The sequence below is a fragment of the Tursiops truncatus genome, chromosome 14 (assembly GCF_011762595.2).
Source record: "Tursiops truncatus isolate mTurTru1 chromosome 14, mTurTru1.mat.Y, whole genome shotgun sequence".
In the NCBI taxonomy this organism is placed as follows: domain Eukaryota; kingdom Metazoa; phylum Chordata; class Mammalia; order Artiodactyla; family Delphinidae; genus Tursiops; species Tursiops truncatus.
In genome coordinates, this window is record NC_047047.1 from 68,802,665 (window position 1) to 68,827,894 (window position 25,230).

At 50.5% G+C, this 25,230-nt stretch overlaps 1 protein-coding gene across 11 annotated transcripts in view; it reads left to right on the forward strand.

The window, feature by feature from the left end:
* KIF3C (kinesin family member 3C) overlaps positions 1–25,230 on the forward strand; it is a 79,004-nt gene that overhangs the window by 38,645 nt on the left and 15,129 nt on the right. For 6 of the 11 annotated variants that reach the window (XM_033838915.2, XM_033838914.2, XM_073791527.1 and 3 more), the window contains 3 exons: positions 449–7,199; positions 23,737–23,838; positions 24,476–24,598. In XM_033838915.2, coding sequence (XP_033694806.1) covers positions 5,667–7,199; positions 23,737–23,838; positions 24,476–24,598 — 1,758 coding nt within the window. In that variant the 5' untranslated portion in view covers positions 449–5,666. The remainder of the gene's footprint in view (positions 1–448; positions 7,200–23,736; positions 23,839–24,475; positions 24,599–25,230) is intronic. The other 5 variants (XM_073791529.1, XM_033838910.2, XM_033838911.2 and 2 more) reach the window with 4 other exon arrangements.

Sequence of the window (25,230 nt, forward strand, 5' to 3'; positions counted from 1 at the left end):
TTGGAGTTAGAGGAATTAGGCTCAAGTTCAAGTATTGCCACTTACCACTTGGGTTAGTGTAAAGGTTAAAACAACCGTAACTCACCTATTAGGTGCTCAATACAGGGTAGCTTCTAAGGAAAGCTCTTTTTTAATATTCAGATTTTAAAATTTTTCAGATTTTTCTATTTTTTATTTTGGGGGTTGGGAGCGGGGAGTTAACTCCCCATTCAGTAGAAATTACAGCAGAGACAGGAGAAAATAAGCTGGGAAAAGAGGAGCTATTAGTAATCTAGACTTGGACATAGCTGGGAACCCTTGAGTGAGATACTCTCACACTGATTGAGAGCCCAGAAACTTCCTGTTCATCTAGGGATGGTGTCACATAGTCATATCTCCCTCTGCTGGTAGAATTTGGCGTTGCAAGGTAAACCCAAATCTTGAATTGCTTGCATCTGGAAATTTGCAGGCCCCTGGGAATATTGAAGCGCTAACGCTGCGTTCTTGGTATGGTCTCACCCAGACTGTTACTGAGACCATACTGGAAGAAGATGCTGGATGGGAATCCCCCGGGAAAAAAGAACTTTCATTGTCAAAGGAAATGAAGCAAAGGGAGCTTCTTCCTCCTACCAAGCCAACGATGGGTGTGGACTCTTAGGAAACTGTCATTCAAACCAGGACTGAGCAGCAACTGTTCTGCCATCTTCACGGTAAGCTGTCCCCGTGGCATAGGGGAAAGACCCCCAGGGTTTCAGTTTTGGAGTCTGAAGACTGACTATGCCACTTGGTGACTGGGTTTCCTTCCTTGGTCACTTAATTAGCCTAAAGCTTAGAGTCCTCACAATATGGGGATATTAATATTTTCCCCTTTCCTGGGGTTGATGTGAGGATAAAGTAATAGAGATGATCATACTCTATTAACTGTAAATCACTCTACAAATATAAAAGTTTATTACTGTCACTTCTGTGTCTTGCCTCTCCAGTTTCCTGCCCTGAAGGTCTTACCTAAAGTATACAGAGTTCTGTGCTAGATATGGGGAAAGGAGACACAAAGACAAAAATCACAGCTCCTGTCTTCAGGGGGCCACACATATGGTGAGGGAGACAGATTCAGTTAACCACATTACTAGTCAGACTATGAGTACTATAAGACTAGTTAAACAACGAGCTATAGAATCATGAGGAAAGGAAAGATTAATTAGAAAGTAGAATCAGGGGAGTCAAAGAAGGTTTCCCAGAAGAGGTGATATTCATATGAAGCACAAATTCATATTCATTCATTCATATTTATTTTGTTTATTCATAAAAATATTTATTGAGCATATCTATGTGCCAGGAATTAGACTACAGATGGTCCCCAGCTTATGATGGCTCAAATAATGACTTTTTGACTTTACAATGGTGAGAAAACGATACGTATTCAATAGAAACAATGCTTCAAATTTTGAAGTTTGATCTTTTCCTGGGCTAGTGACATGCAGTATGATATTCTCTCCTGGCTGGGCAGCGGCAGTGGCAGTGAGCCACAGTTCCCAGTCAGCTACGCGATCATGATGGTAAACAACTGATACACTTACGACCATTCTGTACCCACACAACCTTTCTGTTTTGCACTTTCAGTACAGTATTCAATAAATTCCATGAGGTATGCAACACCTTATTATAAAATAGGCTTTGTGTTAGATGATCTTGCCCAATTGTAGGCTAATGTAAGTGTGCCGAGCATGTTTTAAGGTAGGCTAAGCCATGGTGTCCGGTAGGTTATGTGTATTAACTGCATTTTTGACTTAAGATATTTTCAAGTTACGGTGGGTTTATCGGGATGTAACCCCATCATAAGTCAAGGAAGATCTGTAGTAATTGTGGATACAAAAATGAATGAAACAGACATGTATTGTCTTCACAGAACAACAGAGGAGGTAGACGAATAATTATTTAATTACAATTATGCTAAGTTCTATAAAAGAAATACAGGTGGGGAAGTCAAGAAAGGTACCGTAAGGAAGTGACATTCAAGCTGAGAGCTGAAGGAGGAAGATCAGGTATCTAGGCAAAGATGGTGAGGATAAATGTTCTATGCAGCAGAAACAGAATGTGTAAAGGCCCTGTGGTAGGAATTGGAAAGGAGGTGAAGAAGGCCATTGGAACTAGAATACAGGGAGCAAGGAGGAAAGTGGCCTGAGATGAGACAGGAGATATTGGGTAGGTACCAGGTCATGTGGGGCCTTGGGGGCTGCATTAATGATTTGGACTTTAAGAGCAACGAGAAACATGGAAAGTTTTAAAGCAAAGGGTGACATGATCAGACATGTGTTTTTAAAAGAATACTTTGTAGAGAATGGATGGGTGGAGGTAAGAGTAGACCTAGGGAGACCAGATTGGAGGCTATAGTGGGAGGCCAGGCTAGAGAAGATGATGGCTTGGATTATGATATTGGCTGTGGAAATGGAGAAGTTGATAGATCTGAGAAATATTTACGAAGTTGAATTGATAGGATTTGGCATTTGAATAGATATGTTGAGGTTGGGGGAAGAGCTGTTTACAGAGCTAGGGACCATTCTTGGAGCAGCAAGTTTGGAGGGGAGGACGATGAGTTTGGTGTTAACAAGTAGAATTTCAGGTACTTGGGAGCTATCCAAGTGGCTATATCAATTAGAGAATTGAATATATAGAACTGGAGCACAGAGAAGTCTGGACTGGAAATACAAATTTAGGAATCATTTAGATACTAAGTGAAGCCATAAACTGTAGTGATCACTAGAGGGTGGCACTGGAAGAAAAAGAAGACTTAGGACCATTCAACGGTTAGAGTTGAAAGAAGTCAGTTGGTTAAGGATTGCTGAAAAGGGAGACACAGGATGTGAACAACCTTAAATGCAAAGGACAAAAGGAAGGAAAACTACTATTTCTTGAATGTCTTTTATGTTCTGGGAGTTTTCACATGCATTATCTTACTTAATCCTCATGTCAACGCTGTGAGCCAGGTAAGCATTCCTATCCTCACTTTTTCTACTGAGGAAATAGCTGTTCAGAGAAGTTGAATAATCTAGTTACTGTCACACATCTTGTAATCAATGGGATTCCCTCCCGTGCTGGAGGATCTGGGCAAGTGCCTTGCCAGGTAGTGACATTGGGTGGGGAGCGCAGGGCCAGAATCCCTTTTACCCAGCACTATAGTGCCAAGCAGGTAAGCCAAAGCAGAGGAAGGGTAGTCCAAAAAGCAAAGCCAAGTGCAACAGGAAAACAGTTCAAGAGCCAAATGGTCCATTCAGAAGTCAGGTTGCCGGAGCCAAAACCTCACCCAGTAATTGGTCCAAAAATCAAGTGAATCACAAGCAGTAGAACTTGATCAAAGAGAAGGCTAAGGAAGGCCAGGAAACTTCAGAACTGGGGAAGCCACCAGCTAAGCCTCAAGTTTCCAGTTGCGCTGGCATTTGGGTCCTGGGTATTCGAAGATGGGGAAGAGGTGAGGAGACAGGTTTTGTAGAGTTGAAGAACGAAACAAATAGGCCCTCGAGAGAATAACATGACTGGGAATGTTTTGTGGAAAGATTCTTCTGGCGCCTCTGTGAAGAAGGGCCTCAAGGTGGGAGAATATGGACACCTCGGATGCAATGCATAGACTCAACTCCCCTCTGCAGAGTGGAGCATGGGTAGGACGCTGGCTTGGTCCCTGGGCTTGAGGAATTATACTTGATTTGTATCCTAGAAGAAAAAATATGAAGACCCCAAAGTGGAACACCAAACACAGGCCTGGTCTGTCCAGGATTCTCAAGGAAGCAGGAGCTGTCAGGCAAGCCAAGCCAGGACACATGCCTGTGTTAAGGGCTTGCTTAGAAATGAGTCTTCTCATTGGTACAGAACTTCAGGAGGATCAATGGTTTCATTTGAGCCTCAAAACCATTTTAAAACTAATTGTTTCAAATAGATAAGGAAACTAAGGCTAGGGCAAGGTAAATGACTGCCCAAAGTCACACAGTTGGATGGAGATTAGAACTGCAACTTGAGTCCAAGTTTTGTTTTATGCAAATTCTTTGTCTCTCTCTGTTAAGGAAAAGAGATTGGTCAGGGAAGGCTTCACGGAGGAGGAGGTGCTTGAACTGCCCACGCGGCAGGGCACCAAGTACAGAAGAGTAACAGGGTCCTCCTGGCAAAGTCACAAAGATGCAACACAGCACAGCCAGAAGGAAACGAAAAATGGTTCCTAGAATTGTGAGCTCCTTGAGGACAGGAAGGTCCAGCTCCTAGAATAAGGCCTGAGGTTTAGCAGGTGCTGGGTGACTGTTTGAAGGAATGAATGTGTGGAACACAGAGTCTCTCTAGGAGAGTAGCTGGAAGTGAGGCTGGGAAGTGGCAGGAGTCAGAAGACGGAGAGGTTTTATACAATATGGAAGGCTGGTGTTGGAGGAGGGGAGGGGACGAGGGTGCATGTGCGGAGAGGATGTGAGGAGAGAATCAGCTGGAAGCTGGTTCCAGGAGAGAGAAAAGGGAGGCCAGAAGTAAACCAGGGTAGGGAGAGGAAAGGACAGAGTCAAGAAACATTTAGGAGTTAGAATGCCTGGCAACACCCTTAAGGGGAGGGGTGACATGTACGAGTCTGCCGGCAGAAAGGCAGGAGCAGAAGAGAGACAGGGGATGCTGGTTGTGGAGGAAACAGGTGTGGGTAGCGGATACCCCGCATCCCCCCCAGCTAGGCTGCAACCTCAACAGTCACTCCTGGGGCAGAACGCCAGAGAGGGAGGGGCCTACCGGACTGGAGAAGTCATTAGCAACCTGCCAGAACCGGGTTAACAAAGGCAGGACTACAACTCCCAGCATGCTCCGGCCCAGTGGGGTGACGGCGGGCGGTGGCTGCGCTGCACCCGTCTGGTGCGCACAGGACCTGGGTCGGCACCGGAGCCTGTCATTCCGGAGGGGTCTGTGGGGGTGCGAGCGGGCATGCACCCGGGTCCCCAGCGCACTGGCGGCGCAGGGCTCGCGATTCCCGCCCCACGGCCCCGCCCCTTGCCCCACCCCAGCCGGGCGGCTTAGCTGGGGCCGCAGCGCGGCGGCAACATCACTCTCGCTGCCGCTGCTCCGCCCCATCGCCTTCTGTTTTTCTCTCTCATTCTCCGGTGGCGACGGCGGGGAAGGAGGAGGCAGGGGCAGCAGCAGCCGCGCTGGCTGCAATGAATGATCCCCCAGCTGGGGGAGAGGACTCCAGGTGAGCCTCTGCCCTCGGGAGGGCCGGGACCCCCGGTCGCCCAGGACCTGCAGCCCCCCCGCCATGGATCCCTAGAGGAGGAGGAGGACAAGGAGAAGACAGCTCTGCCGCCCACCCCCATCCCATTTTCCTCTTCCTTTATCTCATTGTTGCTGTAGCTGTTTACGGCAGGGCTCCCGCTGCCCCAGCATGGGGCGGGCTCCGGGTACTGCCATTCGGCCGGCGCTTCTCCCGCTGCTGCCCGGCGATTCTGCCTAATTCTCCCTCCGCAGCTGGTGCAGCGAGGACCGGAGAGCGGTGGAGGCCCGGACTGCAGCAGCGACGGGGCCACCTCCCAGCATCCCCACCCTAGGAGTCTACAGGCGGATTGAAGAACGGCGCCTGGGGGCTGGGCCGGCCCCGCCGATACGGACCTAGGGAGGACAGCAGGACCGCCTAGGCTGCGGAGAGGGGTGGGGGGGGTCAGGAAGGACAGAGCAGCAAGATGGCCAGTAAAACCAAGGCCAGTGAGGCCCTGAAGGTGGTGGCCCGGTGCCGCCCCCTCAGCCGGAAGGAGGAGGCTTCTGGTCACGAGCAGATCCTGACCATGGACGTGAAACTGGGCCAGGTGACACTGCGAAACCCCCGCGCTGCCCTAGGGGAGCTGCCCAAGACCTTCACCTTTGATGCCGTGTATGATGCCAGCTCCAAGCAGGCAGACTTGTATGATGAAACCGTGAGGCCCCTGGTAGACTCGGTGCTTCAAGGTTTCAATGGCACCGTGTTTGCCTATGGACAGACCGGCACGGGCAAGACCTACACCATGCAGGGGACCTGGGTGGAGCCCGAGCAGCGCGGGGTCATCCCCAATGCCTTTGAGCATATCTTCACCCACATCTCGCGCTCCCAGAACCAGCAGTACTTGGTCCGGGCCTCCTACCTGGAGATCTACCAGGAGGAGATTCGGGACCTGCTCTCCAAGGAGCCTGGCAAGAGGCTAGAGCTGAAGGAGAACCCTGAGACAGGCGTCTACATCAAGGACCTGTCCTCCTTCGTCACCAAGAATGTCAAGGAGATTGAGCACGTGATGAACCTGGGGAACCAGACCCGGGCGGTGGGTAGTACACACATGAATGAGGTCAGCTCCCGCTCCCATGCCATCTTTGTCATCACCGTGGAGTGCAGTGAGCGTGGCTTGGATGGCCAGGACCACATCCGTGTGGGCAAGCTCAACCTCGTGGACCTGGCTGGAAGCGAGAGGCAGAACAAGGCAGGCCCCAACGCGGCTGGAGGGACGGCCACACAGCCCACGGGTGGTGGCGGTGGTGGAGGCGGTGGTGGTAGTGGAGAGAGGCCTAAGGAAGCCTCCAAAATCAACCTCTCGCTGTCTGCCCTGGGCAACGTGATCGCTGCTCTGGCGGGCAACAGGAGCACCCATATCCCCTACCGGGACTCCAAGCTGACCCGGCTGCTCCAGGACTCTCTGGGGGGGAATGCCAAGACCATCATGGTGGCCACCCTGGGGCCAGCCTCTCACAGCTACGATGAGAGCCTCTCCACCCTGCGCTTTGCCAACCGGGCCAAGAACATCAAGAACAAGCCCCGGGTGAACGAGGACCCCAAGGACACGCTGCTGCGGGAATTCCAGGAGGAGATCGCCCGCCTGAAGGCCCAGCTGGAGAAGAAGGGGATGCTGGGAAAGCGGCTCCGGAGGAAGAGCAGCCGCAGGAAGAAGGCCGTGTCAGCCCCGGCTGGGTACCCTGAGGGGCCGCTGATGGAGGCCTGGGTGGCCGAAGAGGAGGATGACAACAACAACTACCGCCTGCCCCAGCCCACCCTGGAGTCGGCCTTGGACAAGAACATGGAGAATTACCTGCAGGAGCAGAAGGAGCAGCTGGAGGAGGAGAAGGCGGCCATCCAGGATGACCGCAGCCTGGTGAGCGAGGAGAAGCAGAAGCTGCTGGAGGAGAAGGAGAAGATGCTGGAAGACCTGCGGCGGGAGCAGCAGGCCACAGAGCTGCTCGCAGCCAAGTACAAGGTAAGAGCCCCCGAGGGAGCAGGGGCTCTCCAGAGGTGTCCAGAGGGATCTGGGCTGGCAGGCTTTTCTTTGAGGGTCTGTGACCTGGCCGGAAGCAAAGTGTCCTGCCCTCCTGCCAAGAGCTCCCCTGGAGAAGGCAGGCGAATTTCTGCGACTCTGGACTGCCAGGCAGAGCCTCCCTGGAGCACCTAGGAGGACACACACACACACACACACACACACACACACGCACGCACGCACACACAGAGCAAAGCAGCAGGCAGTCTCTCAAGCCAGTGAGCTTGGACTGGTCTGACCTGCTGCCTGTCAGTCTCTGCTGGTGGCCCCCAGTACCGGTCAGGTCCACGGACAGCCAGGCGGGCACTCAGCCCCGTCTGGGTGTGGGTTCTCACTCTTGCCTGGCCACTTCCCTCATGACGTCCTCCCTTTGCAGCACCATCAAACCTCACACCATTTTAATATCTGACGTTTGGACACTTCACAGTTTACAAAATGCCCCACATACATGATCTCATTTGATTCTTACGGTAGCCATCCGGGGTCCTGCTCCTTAAACCCCCATTTTACAGGTGAGGGACTAAGGCTCAGAAGAGTGACATGACTGAGGTTCCATCCTACACAGTGGCAGGGCTGAGCTGGAACCAGTGGCCCTTGGGCTCTTTTAGTTCTTGGATGGCGAGGCAGGATTATACATGGGTCCTGCTCCCTGTGAAAGTGGTCCAGTGGTCCCCTGGGCCCATTGTGTAGAATCTTAGGAAGGAGATCACGCAGAAGGTTGGAAAGAGCACTGGGGTCTACGCTGGAGACCTGGCATCTTGGCCTAGCTCTGCTACAGCTCATTGAGTGACCTTGTGTACGTTGCTTCTTCCCTTCCTCAAGCCTCAGTTTCCCTTTTTGTAAAACAGAGGGTTGGCCTGGGTGATCTCTGAGGTTCTTCTGATCTGAAAAACAAACCAACTGGCCCCCACACCCAGACCTCATCCTAGTAAGTTCCAATTCCCCATTGCCCTGAGAGATATCAGGGCCTCTGCGTCCTTCCTGAGCTGCTCCCTTCCCTGGGGAAGCCTCCAGGCCCCGTTGGAACTAAGCTGCAGAGGCCCCCTGCCTGGCCAACCACAGACCTGTTAAGTTTCAATGCTGCAGATGCCATGACTCAATGTTTCAGGCATTTCCAGGTCCCTGGAGTCCTTAACACTGAAGGTTGGAGGAAGAACGCAAGGAACCGTGAGCTGATGACTTGCTGGGGGGAGAAGAACATTACCAGTTCTTAGTCCCTCTCAGGAGTGTGGGCTGGGGTGCAGGGAAGCCCTGCCTGGGAGGGAGAGTGGCAACGGCTGGAAGAGGGACAGATGAGCTGCAGGCCATTGTCTGTGTTATGGGAATGTGCTGCTACACCAGGGGCTCTGGCCTTGCTTATTTAGTATTTAATTCACCTCCAGGAGCTCAGCAAGGGTTATGCTGAGCCGCTTCCTCAAAGGGATTGGTACATTTGGGGTCCTCCTGGGAGAAGCAGGATGTTAAAGGCAGGACAGTTAGACTCAGCTCTCCCAGGAGGAAGGGGACCCAGGCAGTCTAGTGCTTCCCACCAGGAAATCTTACATGGGCAATCTGTCACCAGTTTCATTACCAAGAGCCCCACCACCACCCCTTACTCCCTTCCCCACCCACCCTTAAAGCTGGGGGTCAACGGAGGCTAAGAGAGTGCACTTCAGCCCTGAGCAAATGGGTAGAAGGGATGAAGCGAAGGATCCAATGGGATCTCCCATTGTTGGCCACTCCCTGGTTCCCTCAGTAAGGTTCTTGGATCTAAGGCAATGTGGTGCATGGATAATGGGACTGTCAAGAGATCAGGGCGGCCAGAGCCAGAATTCTTGCACCAGAGGCATAGCCCACAGAATCCCCCCATCTTACAGCTGCCAGGGGCCTTGGAAAACTGAGGCCCAGACTTGCCCAGGGCCATACAGGTGAGTTAAGGAGAGCCAGACTCTTTGTACTTGCTCCGGCTTCTTTCCATTACACCAACGTCCTGATGTTGTTACCTGTGCTACCTGATAATCAGAGTAATTCATTTTTATGTAACTCTTTTATGTTTTAATCTCATGGAATCCTCCCAGCAACCTCAAGAGATGAGTATTACTATCTCCATTTGACAGTGATGAAAACCAAGGCTGGCGACTGTCTCCGTGACATGGGCTGATAGGCAGGCGGAGCCAGGACTGGAACCCAGGTCTTCTGATGGCCCCAGACCTGTGCTCTTTCCAAGTTTTCACGGATTCCTCCACATTTGATCTCTGTGTGACTCGGGGCAGAGGACTTTGCCTCTCTAGACCTCAGGTTTCCATTGGCCTGATGAGGGGAAGTCTGACACAGCTTCCTAGGGACTGGGTGCAATGGTCATTATGTGCCAGGCTTTCAGATATAAGTGAAGGGGGAGGGTTGCCTGGTAAATTCCAGGGGGGGGATGATTCCACATTCTGTGACTTCTTGTCACACCCAGCCCTGGACGAACAGCGGCCAGCAAGCCCTGAGTGGAGCCTGTATAGAGGACCCCGACCTCCCTATAGTCCTTAAGGGACTGCTGGTTCAGTGTTGGATGTTTCTAGGATAGAGGAAGCAATTTGAGGGCTCTTGAGGGATCCACTGGGTAATGAGGGGAGGAGCGTGTGAGAGATAATCCCAGGCCTGCCCATTTCACAGGGTTGTGCTGAAGATTAAATGAGATCATTAGTGTGAGGGCATTTGAAATATGTTGAAAGCACTACATCAGTGGAGGGCATTAGCAGCCACTGGGTGGCTTCTGTCTGCCAAGCAGGGGTCCGGTGATCTCTAGGACTGACATCTTTGTCATTGGCTTAACGCTTTCCTTCCCCTGCCATCCCGGCTGCCTTGCCATAGCCCTGCAGCCCTGGAACAGTGCCAGGCGAGAAAGATCCGGGAGCCCTCCGAAGGCGGGAGCTCCAGTCCCTCCTGGAAATTAGCTGAGCTTCTGCTCCCCATCTGCAGCACACGCCGGCTCCCACTTTCTGAGTTTCCACAACTCCCCTTGTCACCTCCCTCATTCCCTTCTTCCAGTTCACACCACCCCTGGGGGCAGCTGAGCGGTAGCTGATGCGACCCAGTGCCCTCATTCACTCTCTCTGACTCATCTTACAGTCTGTCTCGCCTGCTTTCCCTGCCCGCCACCTCTAGGCTCCCCGTTCCCTTTGTTCTCCCCTCACTGTGTACAAACACCATGCCTGTCTCCTTGGCGTCTCCCTTCATATTTACCTCGGGCCTCAGGGGATGGGAGGGTGTGCAAGTGCCTGAGGGTTTGTGATTGTCATTAGCGCCCTGTTTATCAGTAGTCACTAGCCATCCATACTTACCTCGTGTCTCTGGGAGGGGGGGCTTGATAGCATACTAGACCTGAGAGGTAGGGAGAGTTGGTAAAGTCACAGGCAGAGCCACAGCTGAGGTTATGCCTCTGCACAATGGCGACTCCAGTGTTTGTGCACAAGGCACGTACTGCAGTGAGGACTGGGATGCCCGTAGCTTGGTCTGGAGAAGGCCCACTTTAATTGTGCAAGGAACACTTTTTTTTTTTTTTTTTTTTTTTTTTTTGCGGTACGCGGGCCTCTCACTGCTGTGGCCTCTCCCGTTGCGGAGCACAGGCTCCGGACACGCAGGCTCAGCGGCCATGGCTCACGGGCCCAGCCGCTCCGCGGCATGTGGGATCTTCCCGGACCGGGACACGAACCCGTGTCCCCTGCATCGGCAGGCGGACTCTCAACCACTGCGCCACCAGGGAAGCCCCGAAACATTTTTTAATGACTGTTTTCATTTTGAGCTTAAGTTTCTGAGGGCTCGGGCTGGAGGATTTCTAAAGCTTTGATTCTAGATCTTTAGAGGGAAAGAAGAGTATGTGTGTAGGGGAGGCAAGGGCTGCAGATGAGACACTATGCAGGCTGGAACTGACGGGGGGACGGGAAGAGGTAGAAACAACAGCACTGCTTGTTGATCCCCAAGTAAGTAGGTCTGGAGGGAGGGGGCGGGGTGCTGCTTGGCTAGAGCCCAACTCTCTCTGTGGTGGGTATGGGAAAGAGACCCTGCAGAAGCTGCCCCCAAAGCCAGAGGGATGAGGTCACTACAGAGAGTACAGAGAGTACCATATATGATATACAAATTATCTCATGTAATCCCTACAAGCACCTTCCATGAAAGGTGTTATTACTGTTCCCATTTTATACATGAGAAAACTGAGGATTTATGACTTGTCCAAGGCCTTATGGTTTGTATATGGCAAATCTAGTTGAACCCAGGTTGGTTTGACACAAACTTGGATCCTCTTTTATGCTTAAAGAATCAGGAACATTGGGCTGGGAACTGGTTGCTGGGGAGGTGCTGAAAAATGACAGGAGCTGGTGTAAACGTGTTGGGTTGAAGGTGACAAGAGTCCCGTAGGCAGCAGGAGGTGGAGCAGGGGAGTTTAGAAGCAAGCACAGGACTGGAAGTGGAGTTTGGGGGCTCATCTGTAGAAGAGGGCTCAAATGAGCCCCCTGGCCCTCTGTTCTGGACGCTCTCTCCCTTTATGTAAGTGACTCCCAAATCAAGGTCTCCTGTCCAGGTCTTTGCTGACCTTTTTTTGTAGAGTGCTGTTTTCGGAGCATGGATATCAGAGTCAGGCAGGCCTGGGTTTAGTGATTTACTGGTTCTGAGACCTCAGTTTCCTCATCTATAAAATGGGATAGTAACAGTACCTATGTCATAGTTCTATTGAGAGGATGATAATCGACATTAAAGCACTTTGCATAGTTCCTGGCATGTAAGTGTTCGTAAATAATAACTTTATTACTGTTATCTTCGACTGCTTAATGGATGTTTTCACTTGACTACCTTCCTGATATGTTAAACACATCACATTTTCGTCTGGCATTCAAGGCCTACCAGAGTCTGGCTGTAATATATGTCATCAATCTCGCCTGCCTAAGCAAGAGATAAGAGAACCTAACAGCCAACTCGTCTACCCCATACTTTGAACTCAGGATGTACCTCACTGCCCTTCTGCTGATTGCACTGTTTTTGTATCCTCGATTATCCTGGTAACCAGGGAGTGGGAGTTACGGGAGCAGGTTAAGCTCAATGTAAAGAACTTCTTAATAGTTAGAATTGATCTACTTCTAGAGATAATGGGCTCCAATCCCTGGAAGTGTCCGAGGAGAAACTGAATGCCACAGTTGCTCTAAAGGGATTCAGGTACCAGAAAGCCATTGAACTAGGTGATCTTTAAAGTCCCCTCCTCTTCAAAGTCCTTAATTGTTAAAAGTAGTAAAAGTAGTATTTTTTAAAGCAAAATATAAAATGTTCAGTTCATCTTTTTGAAAATTAAGGTGACAGGATTTAAATGTTAATGAAGGAGATCAACCAATAATAGAGATATTTCCAGCTCTCTATCATGGCCAATTAGAGAAAGACAATGAGAAGCAGAAAATAGAAGAAAATAGGAGGAAAGACAGGAAAGAAGTAGAGGGGGACAGTGAAGAGGGGAAAGAGAAATGGAGTCACAGAGTCGGGAAGAAAGAAGGAGAGAGAGTGCGTAAGGGGTGGACAGCAGTGTTTCTGGGGAGAAGAAACCCCAACTGGGAGAGAAAATGCTCTGGAGGAGAGCGTGAAATAGTATCGTTCCACTCTCCTGATCTTAAGGCTAGTCTCCACATAGGGCTGTGTCCAGTCTCTAGAGACTCCCCGATAATCTGGGGAGCGTCTACGATCCCAAAACTGGCCTGGTTCCTTCCACATGTCCCCAAGGACACCAGCCCCATGCCAGACACTCTGAGACTTACAGGGCCGGGTCGTCACGGAACTGTGTGCACCCACGCCTCCATCCCAGCTGAGTCCTCCGTGATCCTTAAGAGAAGAAGCCTCACCATAGCAAGTGACCAGAGCTCCCGGCTGGGTCTGGTATCTAGGTCAGAGTCCATGGCCTCTTGGCACTGTTGGGAGCAGTAACTTTCATTCCTTCGTCTCCCTGGTGGGTGTGGTCAGTTAACAGATTTTCCATGAGCTGGGGGCATTTGGTAATATAAAGGTTGGACCAGCAGGAAGCGTTTAAGACTAATACATTTGCATCAGAGGTTCTGGGATTCAAGTTATGTTGGGGCTCAGCAGGCCTTTTGGTCCAGTGTTGGGTGTCTCTTGCTGTGTGTTGGCTGGCGGAGTGTATTATCATATTGCCCTTAGTCATCTCCAGCCCCCGGATAGATTGGATGAAGTGGCTATGATAATGTTCTCATTGTGCTCTGAGGAGTAGGAGGAAGGGCCTGGAATTCAGCGGGAGAAGGGTACCCCCTCCCATCTGTGCCTTGCCAGCCTGCTGTCCCTAGCCAGTCTGGGGCACTTCTGGGGCCAGCTGGGCCTGAGAGCTGCTGAATCAGGTAGCCTGAGTAGATAAGAAAATGGTCTCGCTTCCCACCAATCCAGCCCTTCAGCCACGGGAGCTGCACAAGGCAGACTCCTGTGCTCAGAGCTTATAGGGCACCTGTACCGGTGCTTTGGAGTATATCTAGAATTTTTAATACCCCGAGGAATTCCTGGGCATTAAATCCTGGTCAGACTAAAGACTTACTTTCTAGTTGTCTCCTTTTCCTCTCAGATGTACTTAACGGAGGGGTGCCAGGCCCTGGGTTGAACTGTTTCTGCGGTGGTAGGTAATGGACCTGCAGGCTTTCTCCTTTCTTCAAGTGAACCAGCAGAATAATAATAACAACAACAACTGGAATAATAACGGTAGCTACCATTTCTTTAGTGCATGTTTAATGCCAAGTACTCGCCCTACTCTCACATTGTTTGATTCAGTCTTCACGATAGCACCATGAAGTAGTGGTGTTTTAATCTCCATGTGACAGATGAGGATACTAAGGCACAGTAACAACGAGGGAACCATCCAAGGTCACATGCCTGTGAAGTGTTAGCGCCAGCATATGAGCCTATGTCTGCTTGACTCCAAAGCCCACGGTCTTCCCCTCCACACTGTATCACCAACTCAGAAAGGAAGGCTCCACGCCAGATCCCGGGCGGGTAGGCCCCAGTGGGAGCACTTGTCTGCTGAGATGCTTGACTCCACTCTGTCCTTCCACATGATGCAAACCCCCAGCCTCTGACCTCAGCCTAGAGCCGTTCGTTCATATAATCGACAAGTCTTTTTTAACACTATGACCAAGAATACAAGTCAGTAGATAGGGTTAACTTTGTCTTGAAATTGTTTAAGTTTCTGGAATGAATCACAAGAACTCACCAATAATGGTTATCTCTAGGGATTTTAATAGGAAGGGGGCTTTTATTTTTCACTTTATAGTGTTTTTACAACAAGCATATATTACTTTGTTAATTAAACAAAAACAAATCTAGAATTTTTAAAGGAGAGAAATATATAAAAGAAATGTGTTAATACATGGTTGGAAGATTGGCTTAAATGAATAATTGAGGGGAATCCAGAGTCGGTAATAATTCTTAATGATACCCAATTATTGGTAATCCTGTGACTTTGGACAAGTCACTTCCCCTCCCAGGGACTGTAAGAAATGATCAGTAGATGATTCCTTGCTTTCTGCACCATTTGCCTATTCATCTTGGAAGCAGCGGGTCAGGAGCCCGGGGTGAGAGACAGCCTGGATGAGGGGCAGTGAGGGCTGGAGAGGAATGACCAAGCACTACCTGGAAGCTGGAGGCTGAATGACCCGGGATCTGTAAAACACTGAATCTGCACTTTATGGATCTTTAGGTCTTATCCATTGCTGGCTTTGTTGCGTTCTGTTGTCTGGCTGGGTTTGCATCCCTGGTGCTGGAGAGAAACCCTTTAGCACAACACAAATAAGTGAGGGAAGTAGGGGAGAAAGACAAGGTAAGGATCAGATCTGAAGTGCTCATGGTTTTCTTACTCAAGTAGATGGGCTGATTTTTTTCTTCCTGCTTGTCTCCAGGGTGGACTGAAGCATTTCTGGGCATCCGTACCCTGTCCAGGGCAAGGCTGGAAGTAGAGTCCAGCTTACCTCATTCCCCAGCCAATATGTTTCCTGATCTCTAATTGTTCCTTCTTCTTGATGAGAGAATTACTAGCATTTGAAAGACCATATATGTAGTTTTTTGAGCCATCCAAGGAGACTCAAGGCAGGAAACTTGGCCGCGGTTTCCTGATTTATGTTCCCCAAGGCAGAGAACCACTGAAAATAGCACTATTCTTCCCCTCACCATTGTCTCTTTCATTTCTTCTTCCCTTACTGCTGGTTCCTTGAGATCTATAACCAGTGGCCACAAAAGGAGAAACAGGTCTGTGATGGTAGGCATGGCCGTATTTCCTAAGAGGTGGGAGCCAGGATTGTTGCAGTAGTTATTTTGTTTAGCTCTCTGTGATGAGTGGTGGGTAAATGTCAATCAGGTACTGGAACAGCAAGTAACCACTGGCATTTGATTGTACATTATCATTTACCAGGTAGTTCCACATCTGTTATGCAACTCACCATTCTTACCCAAAGCCTGCAAGGTTAGTGGGTATTTGCACCATTTTACAGATGAGAAAACTGAAGTCCAGGAGCTGATGCCCTAGATTTCTTAGCAAATAGGATGGTAGAGTGTGTACCAGGATTCAAGTTCTCTGACTGTCATGCCCAGTGCCCTTTACATCTTTCCACCATGGAACTTGTGAGGTGGCCCTTCCCGTGAGCATTCGGGTTTCAACCTCTCTGGGGGACCCTAGTATTACTGGTGACCTCCCCCCACACACGCAGTTAAGAGCTCTATCCAGCTTATCTCAGAGGCCCCTATAAGAACTTCACACAGGCAGAAGCGTCTTTAGCAGAACCCTGCCTGTTTCATCTGGAAGAGAAAGAAATGGTGCCCTGAGCTTTCCTGATGGTTCCTGAGTTGGCAAAGGTGCTAAGGCCAAATGTTGCTTTTCTCCAAGGCACCTTTCTGCCTGAACCCAGGAGAAAGCTGTGGACCAAGAAAAAGGACCCTGGACTGGGAATTAGGAAGCTGATGTTTAAATACTGCTTCTGCCACTTACTGGCTCCATAACCTCAAACAAGTCACTTCACCTGTCTGAGCCTTAGTTTCCTTTTATGTCAAACGGGGATCACACTCGTTATCTCATAAGGTTCTTGTGATGATGAAATAGGAAGATTAATGCGAAAAGGACCTAGCCCAGCCACAGGCACATGGCAAGTTGCATCTGAGGCTCCTGTCTCCTGCAGAATGTCATAGATTAGCTGGCAGGGGCAGCGCAGAGCCTGTTTGGCTTCTCTGTAAAATCATCCTTGATGATATCTCCTCAGAAGGGTGGCTGTCTGGGCCTGGCTGTCTCCATTCTGGCTTTCCAGATCAGCACTTAATGAGTGTTGGGGTCTCCTTCTTCCTCCTGATTTTGCACTACAGTTGCTCCTGGAATGGGAAAAGGTGAGCCTCTGAATATCCCAAGCTGTATCTGCAAGCTGACATGGTCCCTGTGGTGATCTTGGCTGTTAATTGTCACAGCAGCTGACCTGCCTCTCATGCCTGGAATCGAGGACCCTAATCGAGTTGGGAAATTATTTGGAGAGTGCATAGTCAATATAGGAGCAGACACACATACCGCTTCCGTAATTATGAGACTCCAGGCTTAGAATTCTCCATCTCTGGGCCTCAGTTTTGTCATCTGTAAAGCAAAGGGGGTTGGGGTGATTCCCTGAGGTCACCTTAGTTATCCGGTGATTCGTTTCCCTCTTGCAAGAGTCAGACCGTGTCCTTGGAGCTCCCAGCCCTGTCTTTTCCACCCCACAGCCTCTGCTGGCCTTTTAGTTACAATGAACATATTTAGAACCAGTAGAACCAAACCCAGTCCTGTCCACAGGCCCCACCCACCTGGACTCTTTTGCCCTGAGACATCACAAGGGCAGCATAAACTGGGGCAGCTAAGAGCTCTAGGGAACTTTTCCTGGGGACTAGAAACCCCATATTCTGCTTCGTACCCTCCCAGCCTGAAGTGGGCCCAGGGATTTGAGGCATCCCTGTCCCTCCCTGCCCTCCTTAGGTGATTAAAGTTAAAGACAGAGATCTCTGAGGAAAAGGAGGAGACGGCCACTGGTATCCTCCAAGAAATGGGGAAAAGCAAGAGCAAAAAAGCTGTTTCTAAGCAAAGAACTGCAGCCATGCATGACATATTTCAGAACCGGGGGATGAAACAGGCAGCAATGAACTGAGACTGGGGAGAAGCGGGCACTGAGGCCCTGCACCTGGATTGGGGCCCACCCCCAGATTTCGTGCCAGGACCAGCCCCGTCTTCTAGCACAAGGCAGGTTCTGTCAGGCAGGCTTGGCTGACAGCGTGGGCTGGGCCGGTGGGCAAGACTTGGCGAGAAACCGATAAGGCACATTCGGTTGTCATTTAAATCACGTGTGTCGGGGCAGGGCTAGGCAGAGAAGCATAGGGGCAGTGGACGAATGGAATGGGGTGATACAGGCAGTCAGGCATCGTCCAGGAACTCTCTTCATGGAGCCCAGGGCCTGGCCAGAAGGAGACATCCCGAAGCGAGATTTCCAGGTCCAAGGAGGAGGTTTAACACGAAACCTGATGAGCAAGAATCAGCACAGAAACCAGTCCCGGGAATCATGTCATGGGGGTGGCAGTGGGAGGAGGGTTGGAACTTGGAGGCCCTGGGAGTCTAGGCTGATGCATCAGATTCCGGGCCTGACTGGCAGCTGAAGTTCTGCCTGACAATGTCCAAATGGGTTTCTTGAGCTAGGTGTGGGCAGCTGGAGAAGGTGTGGGCCGAACTAACAAAGAATTGTTTTGAATCAGGTCCATCTCCACACTTTAAAATCAGCAAAAATAAAATAAAAAAAAAGCATAAAGGAGCATTTTGTAAAAGGAGAGATCAGACCTTTGCAAGCCTACCGCAAAGGTATAGAGAATATAAAATAAACGGGAGGCTCAATTTTATATCTCTTATTAAGTAAAATTGAAAATCATGATAATACTTCATGACTATGACATTGTAATAAAAATGGTTCCATTATTTATTGCTGGCAGTGGTTTAGAAAGGTAACTTGACAGTATGTTCTAAGATATACGAAATGTTTATAACCCTGTGTCCACTCCTGAAATTTCCTTCTAAGAAAGTCTCTAAAAAAGCAAAAAATTGGGAATTCCCTGGCAGTCCAGTGGTTAGGACTCAGTGCTCTCACTGCCAAGGGCCTGGGTTCAAGCCTTGGTCGGAGAACTAAGATCCCACAAGCCACGCTGCTCGGCCAAAAAAATTATATGCACAAGAGTGTTTATTGTAAACATTAAGCAAACAACCAAAATATCTTATAATGGGGGTTAATTAAATATATTATAAATCATCCACTCTAAACATTATGCAGTCATTAAACATATAATCATAAACCTTATGGAAGTAACAGGAAATTCTTGAGATATTTGATGAAATGGAAATAGCAGGACATAAACATATTTATACCATGTCTATAGATGTGAAAAAATGATGTGTGCATATGGAAAAATCTGGGGGAAAAAGCAATTTAATTAGCTATGAGGAGGAATACATGAATTTTTTTCCCATTTTGTTTTATTTCTGTGGTTATTTGATGTTAGTGCAATTTTGTTTTCTGAAAGCGGAGAAAGACAATAAAAGGTTAAAAATGTGTCCCCAGAATCCTTTAATGAACTGTGAGGTATTTAATCCAGTACCCCTGAGATAATACATTCCATAAATTTATTACCGTCTATAAACAGAACTCTTTGTTCTAAAACTCAAGGTACAAGCTCTTACTCTCTGTACCAGGGATTGATTGGAAAAGCCTGGAGCTTTCCTTTTCACACCTGTTTTGATGGTATAATTTCCAGGTCCATCCTCTTAACCTTTCTTTGTCTTTGCCAACTAAAGAGTCCTATTTTTTTTTAAGTCTCTTATAATAGCCCTTGCGTGGTTTTAGCTGCCCTTCTCTGGATCTTCTCTCTCCTTCAAGTCCCCGGAGATGCAGCAAGGGACTACACACAGTACTCCAGATTCAGCTGCATCATAGTTTTATATTAGGGTAGAATGATTTTTGTGTTGTTTCCAAAAAGCCTTGGTGATGGTGCCTGGCCAGATGCTCTTAGCTTTTTTAGCTGTGGCAGCATATTAAGCCAACGTCTTCTGGGAACAACAGAGAATTACTCCCCCTCTTTTCCCTCTGTTTTGGTTTATAACTGATCGCTCACAGCTATCATTTAATGAGTAGAGCGAAGATTACTTTTTCCCAAAATGTAAAACTCTAACTGAAGCTCATCTGCCATTTTTTGGTCAGCTCACACGGCCTAGAAATTCTGCTTTTTACCACCTGCAAGAATCTGGGGGCATCTGTGAAGTTGGTATTTTACCTGTACACCCTTTCTTGCATGATTTCTGATGGAAATCAGTACCCCCATTTAACATTTGGACATTTTTCCACCTAGAGAGGTGCCTGTTTATTTCTGTTTCCTTTCCCTCATCCCCCTCCCGTTTCTCTGTCTCCTCACCCCCTCCCCCATGTAACTTTGAGCAACCTCTGATGTGGGACCTTGCCAGGAGCATTTTAACCTCTAAAGTTCTGGCCACTGGCTTCCCCGTGGACTGAAATAATCTATTTTGTCCCTGAAAGAACTCTTGGAGATTAGTCAGACATGATTTCCTCTTGCTGGAAACATGTTGCTTTTCTTTTAGCAGGTTCTGCTTCCTAAAGCACACCACACATTGTCTGCAGTAGGAAGAGCACGGGCTTTGGAGCCAGGCAGACCTGGGTCTGGATTCTCCATTTAAATTGAACAGCTGTGATGTGACCTTGGATGGATTACTTAACCTCTTTGAGCTTTCAGCAGAAAAATGATGGTGTTAGTAGTATGCCACTTAAAACACGTTGCACAAGTCACCTGGGGGTCTCGGATGCTGAGTCACTAGGTCTGCATAGGGCCTGAGATTGTGCATTTCTGACAAGTTCTCAGATAATGCTGATTCTGGGGACTGCTAAAGCAGTGATTCCCAAATTTGCACCCTGGAATCCCCTGGGAACCTTTGAAAACCACCGATGCCTGGACCTCACCACCTGCCCCCTCCATTTCCAGTTTAACTGGCAGTGGGATGTAGCCTGGGCACTGAGCCTTTGAAAAGCTCCCCAGGTGATTCTAATGTACATCAAAGTTTGAGACTCAATGCCTAAAGGGTTATTAGCAGAAGTAAGAGTGAGACACCTGGCACATAGCAGGTGCAAAGAAAAGGATGGTTTTCTTTCTCTTGGTGCCTTGCCCTGTGCTTCTCTCTCCATCCTCATCCCCAGTCTTTACATCAGGTAGGAGAAGGCAGGGCATCAGCTGTCGCCCTGTGTCTTCCTTACTAGAGTCTCCTCTAGAGCATCTGGCTTGGGAGTTCTCACCGCCACTTGTGAGGGGAAGGGACCAAGGTAACCCTGCCATGTGGCCTGGCACTGGGAGTTTCAAAAGCTCCCCAGGCGATTCTAATATGCAACCTATTTTGAGAACTAGTGTCTTTCTATTCGGTGGCAAAGAGTGAAGAACACTAGGGCCACATAACATGCCAAGGGAAGTGTGAGGACTCAGGGCTGGAGCGGGCAAGTGTGTCCTCGAAGGGGGGCCAGGCCAGATACCAGGTCCCCCCAAATGCCATTACAGTTAGAGGGATCAATTATCCATGGCCTGCAGCAGTCGGGGGCTTCCTCTGTGGACAAGCAGAGCTGCTGCCTTCCTCCTTCCTCCCTCTTCACACCCAGCCCATCCCTCCTGCCAGGCTTCCCAGATGCCCAGACCCTGCTTAGCCAGTGCATGTGGGTTGACCAATTGAAGGAGAAGCTGAGGTGAAGATCCAGTTCTGCTCTAGATGAGTGAGCCCAGAGAAAGGACCTGGAAGCCCCCCTCTGAGGCTACCCCAAGGAGTCCTTTCTGTTCATCAAACATATTGAGCATTTACTGTGTGCCAGGCACTGTGCTAAGTCCCAAGACTCAGATCCGAGTAAGACATGATTCCTGACCTGAAGGAGCACACAGAGGAGACAGGATGTAAACAAATGATGGGACAATATGGGAAAATAGTAGGAAAGTGTCCTAGCTATTGAGGAGGACTAAGGGAGGAAATATGCAGAGTTGAGGGAATCAGAGAAAACTTCCCAAGATGCTCAAGCTGTGTCTCGCAGGGGAAGTAGCCATTTTCCAGGTGGATGTGAAGCAGGGAGAGAAGCCTGGTCTTGTGAAAAGGCACAGCCCACTCAGGGGGCTGGGATTCTTTTGGCAAAGCTAGAGCACAGAGCACATGTGGGGAGTAGGTGAGACCAGCCCACAGGGCCAGTAACTGCTACAGACTTTGTGGTTCATCCTGCAAGGAATGGAGGCCCTTTCAATAGTTTGCAGCAGAGGAGAGGCATGTTCAGACTTGTGTGGTTGGCGGATCCCCTTGGGTGTCATGTGGAGAGGGCTGGAAGGGGAAACTGAGGTGGGGGGAGATCCTGGCAATGATCCAGGTGAGTCATGGGGACCACAGTGAAGTGAGCCGTTGTGATGAGGATGAAAAGGAGGGAAGAAGGTGAGCTGTACCCAGAAGACAGACTTGATGGGACTTAATGACTGGCCAGATGAAGGGGCTGAGTGAGCTGCAGGGCGGGGACTCAGGTGAGGTGGGTAAGGTGCCTGGGGCACACAATTTAAGGAGTCACTCATGCAAAGGGTGGACAAGTGTGACCGTGAGAGAGAAGGAGTCTGTGCTGTGGAGGTGGTGGATGGTGAGATGGTAGCCAGGAGCAGGGCCTGGGGGAGGTGCTAGTGCAGCCCTGGCTACGCTGCCATGGGGAGGGTGCCTTGCTTGGCAACAGCTCCCTCTGAGGCTGCGTGGGGCGGCTCTGACTGGCCCTGCTTCACTCCGTGTCCTCTGTCACCCTCACACAGCCCAACCTCTGACCCCACGAAAGCAACCTTTGACCCCTGTCCTGCTCTGTCCTCCGTGACGGATGGTACAGGGACCCCCTGCTCCCCTATTCTGCCAGCACACCCTGCTTGGAGAGCCCTCAGGCAGGTCAGTGGCTCAAGGTGATTTCAACCTTCCAGGGGGCCTGGGATGAAATCAGTGGACAGCTGGCATGCCCCGGGCAGCACCCTCTGACTAGCAATAATGAAAATGCATTTTTTAAAATTAATTAATTTATTTATTTTTGGCTGCTTTGGGTCTTCGTTGCTGCGCGCGGGCTTTCTCTAATTGCGGCGAGTGGGGGCTACTCTTCGTTGCGGTGCGCGGGCTTCTCATTGTGGTGGCTTCTCTTGTGGAGCACGGGCTCTAGGCACGTGGGCTTCAGTGGTTGCAGCACGTGGGCTCAGTAGTTGTGGCTTGCGTGCTCTAGAGCACAGGCTCAGTAGCTGTGGTGCACTGGCTTAGCTGCTCTGCGGCCTGTTGGATCCTCTCTGACCAGGGCTCGAACCTGTGTCCCCTGCGTTGGGAGGTGGATTCTTAACCACTGCGCCACCAGGGAAGTCCCTGAAAATGCATTTTAATGTAGTCACAACTTAAACAGTTTCCCCTACTCCTTTATTATTTAAGCTTCAGATTCAACCATCACCTATGGAATGTCTGTGCCAAGTGCCGGGTCGGGCTGGGGTTGCTGCACACAGCGCAGGGGCTCAGTGGGGAGACTGGCGTGGAGCTCAGATCTCACCCCTGTCAACTAGCTGCATGGCCTGAGGCTAGTTCCTCTCAGTTTCTTTACTTGTTGCCTGGGGTCTCTCTGGGGGTGAGGATGGAGACACCTGGCAGGTAGCAGTAGCACTCAGCAGATGTTTGCTGTGGCTTTCCTTCCCGGAGCAGAGGCGGCTCCAGGGTTATGGACGTGAGAGGTGACAGATAACTCGGCCGAGACCTTGCAGTTGGTGGGTACAGCCCAAGCTTTTGGCAAAGCTGGAGCACAGAGCACATGTTGGGAGTAGGTGAGACTGGCCATCTCCAAAGCTCATGCTGCTTCTGGGGCCCCATGTGCCCCTTAGTGCTGCAGAGTCTTCTCCCTTTGGCTTTTCTTCTGTTTTCCAGCTGAAGATTAGAGCCTTTCCTGCTGCCTGTGTGAGAACCCCCTTCCTGAGTCAGGAGCCAGTTACCTAAAGGGCTGGGCTGCCCAGTGACTGTATCCGGTGTCTCCCCGCCTCCTAACAGCAGCTGGGTCCTGTTGCCAGGATTAGATTGCCACCGCACTCCCTTCCCAAGCGTGGTGAACCGGCCTTCCGTATATCAAAAGCAAAGCTTCCATATCCAAAGCAAACAGAGCAGGTGCCCTGTATTCTCTGAGGGATTCCCTCTCTGTCTCACCTAATGGTCCTGCTGAGAATGGGAGCCTTGTGCTGGGGCCCAGGAGGCTGGAGGGGAAAACTTCACTCTTACTGAGGGTCATGAGGCTCCTTCTGGGACACATCTTCTGTCCCCTCCTGGAAGGACCACAAAACAGAGAAGCCAGACCTCTCAAGCTGGGGCTGCTGTGGCCCTTTGAAAAGCCCCAAAGCCCATCTCTTCACCCCTCTGTGTCCGCAGGCCATGGAGAGCAAGCTGCTCATCGGGGGCAGGAACATCATGGATCACACCAATGAACAGCAGAAGATGCTGGAACTGAAGAGGCAGGAGATTGCCGAGCAGGTAGGGCAGGGGTCTTCAGGTCCCTGGGTTGGGTGGGAGGGGGCACATAGCCTTGAGGTCGCACGGGGGTGCTTAGGGCAGTGAGCCGTCATGGGCTCAGGATCCCTGGAGTTACAGTGCTGAGAACCTAAGGTATGCTGCCCTGCATCCCGTGGGTCCACTGCCCAGGTGGTGGCTCTCCATGAGGACAGCCTCCGTAAGGCACCAGGTACTCATTCCTGGGCCTTCCACAAAGGTGTGAGTTCTTTGCCAACTGCAGGACTGTGTCCTAAATCATCAAGAACCACAGTTTGTTGGTCTTACCAATCAATTGTGATACTACATGGGAGAGGCTGAGGCAGCTGGAAAGCCAGTATCTGGACATCGGTATACGGGGTTGACACCCCTGGAATGCCCCAGCTGTTAGGGCTGAGGTCTCCTTCTGTGGGGGGCAGTGCCTTGGCAAAAGCGTGGCCGTATGAGCTGAGAAGGTTCAGAGAGGCTCCATTGAGGCTGGGGTGGGAGCAATCGATGTGGACCACGGGGTGCTCCCTGCTGCCTCCTGGCGCCCACGGTCATGACGAAGCCAGGTTCCATGGTAGGCAGAGCTCCCCGGTACATTCTGCTCCGCTGAGTCCTGTGCCCTGCCTTGGCCTAGAAACGCCGCGAACGGGAAATGCAGCAGGAGATGATGCTCCGAGACGAGGAGACCATGGAGCTCCGGGGCACCTACACGTCCCTGCAGCAGGAGGTGGAGGTCAAAACCAAGAAACTCAAGAAGGTGAGATGCCACACAGAACTGGGTCAGGGTGTGTAAGGGCCTGGCAGCCTCTGCCCGAGACGTCACCTGCCCAAGGGGCGTGTGCTTTAGCGACCCCTCCCCACTTTGCTTGGACTGCTGACCCCCTGAGTTACACTGCCTGGGTGCTGGGTGAGGAGCAGGGGGAGGCAGGGGTCTGGGTGGGGTGGGATAGAGCCTTTCCTCCTGGGCCAGGAGGGGCCGGACAGGCTGGGAACACTTTTACTTCCACTCTGCAGGGTTGCCATCCTCGTGGTCCTGGGTAACTTCCCCCTTTACTCTGGTGTCACCAGTGAGTCACAGTTTGGATAACCAGGCACAGAGCAGGCCAGGGGAGTGGTGGGGAAACCTGAGGAGACTCGAGCCTGGGAGCGCTCAGAGAGGGAGCACAGGGCTCTCCAGGGATGAGAATGTTGGCTGCCAGGACCCTGCAAAGTCCATGGCCAGGGAAAGGCATGTGCATAAGCTGAGGGCCTAGGGCAGGAAGCGGCAAATTCCAGTCTGGATTCTGGGAAGAACCTGGAGAGCCCTTAGATTGCTGAGGTGTCTGCCCCAGAGCAGGCCAGGCAGAGGCCCAGCTCCAGTGGCAGTTTCCAGGGACACAGCTTTCAGTG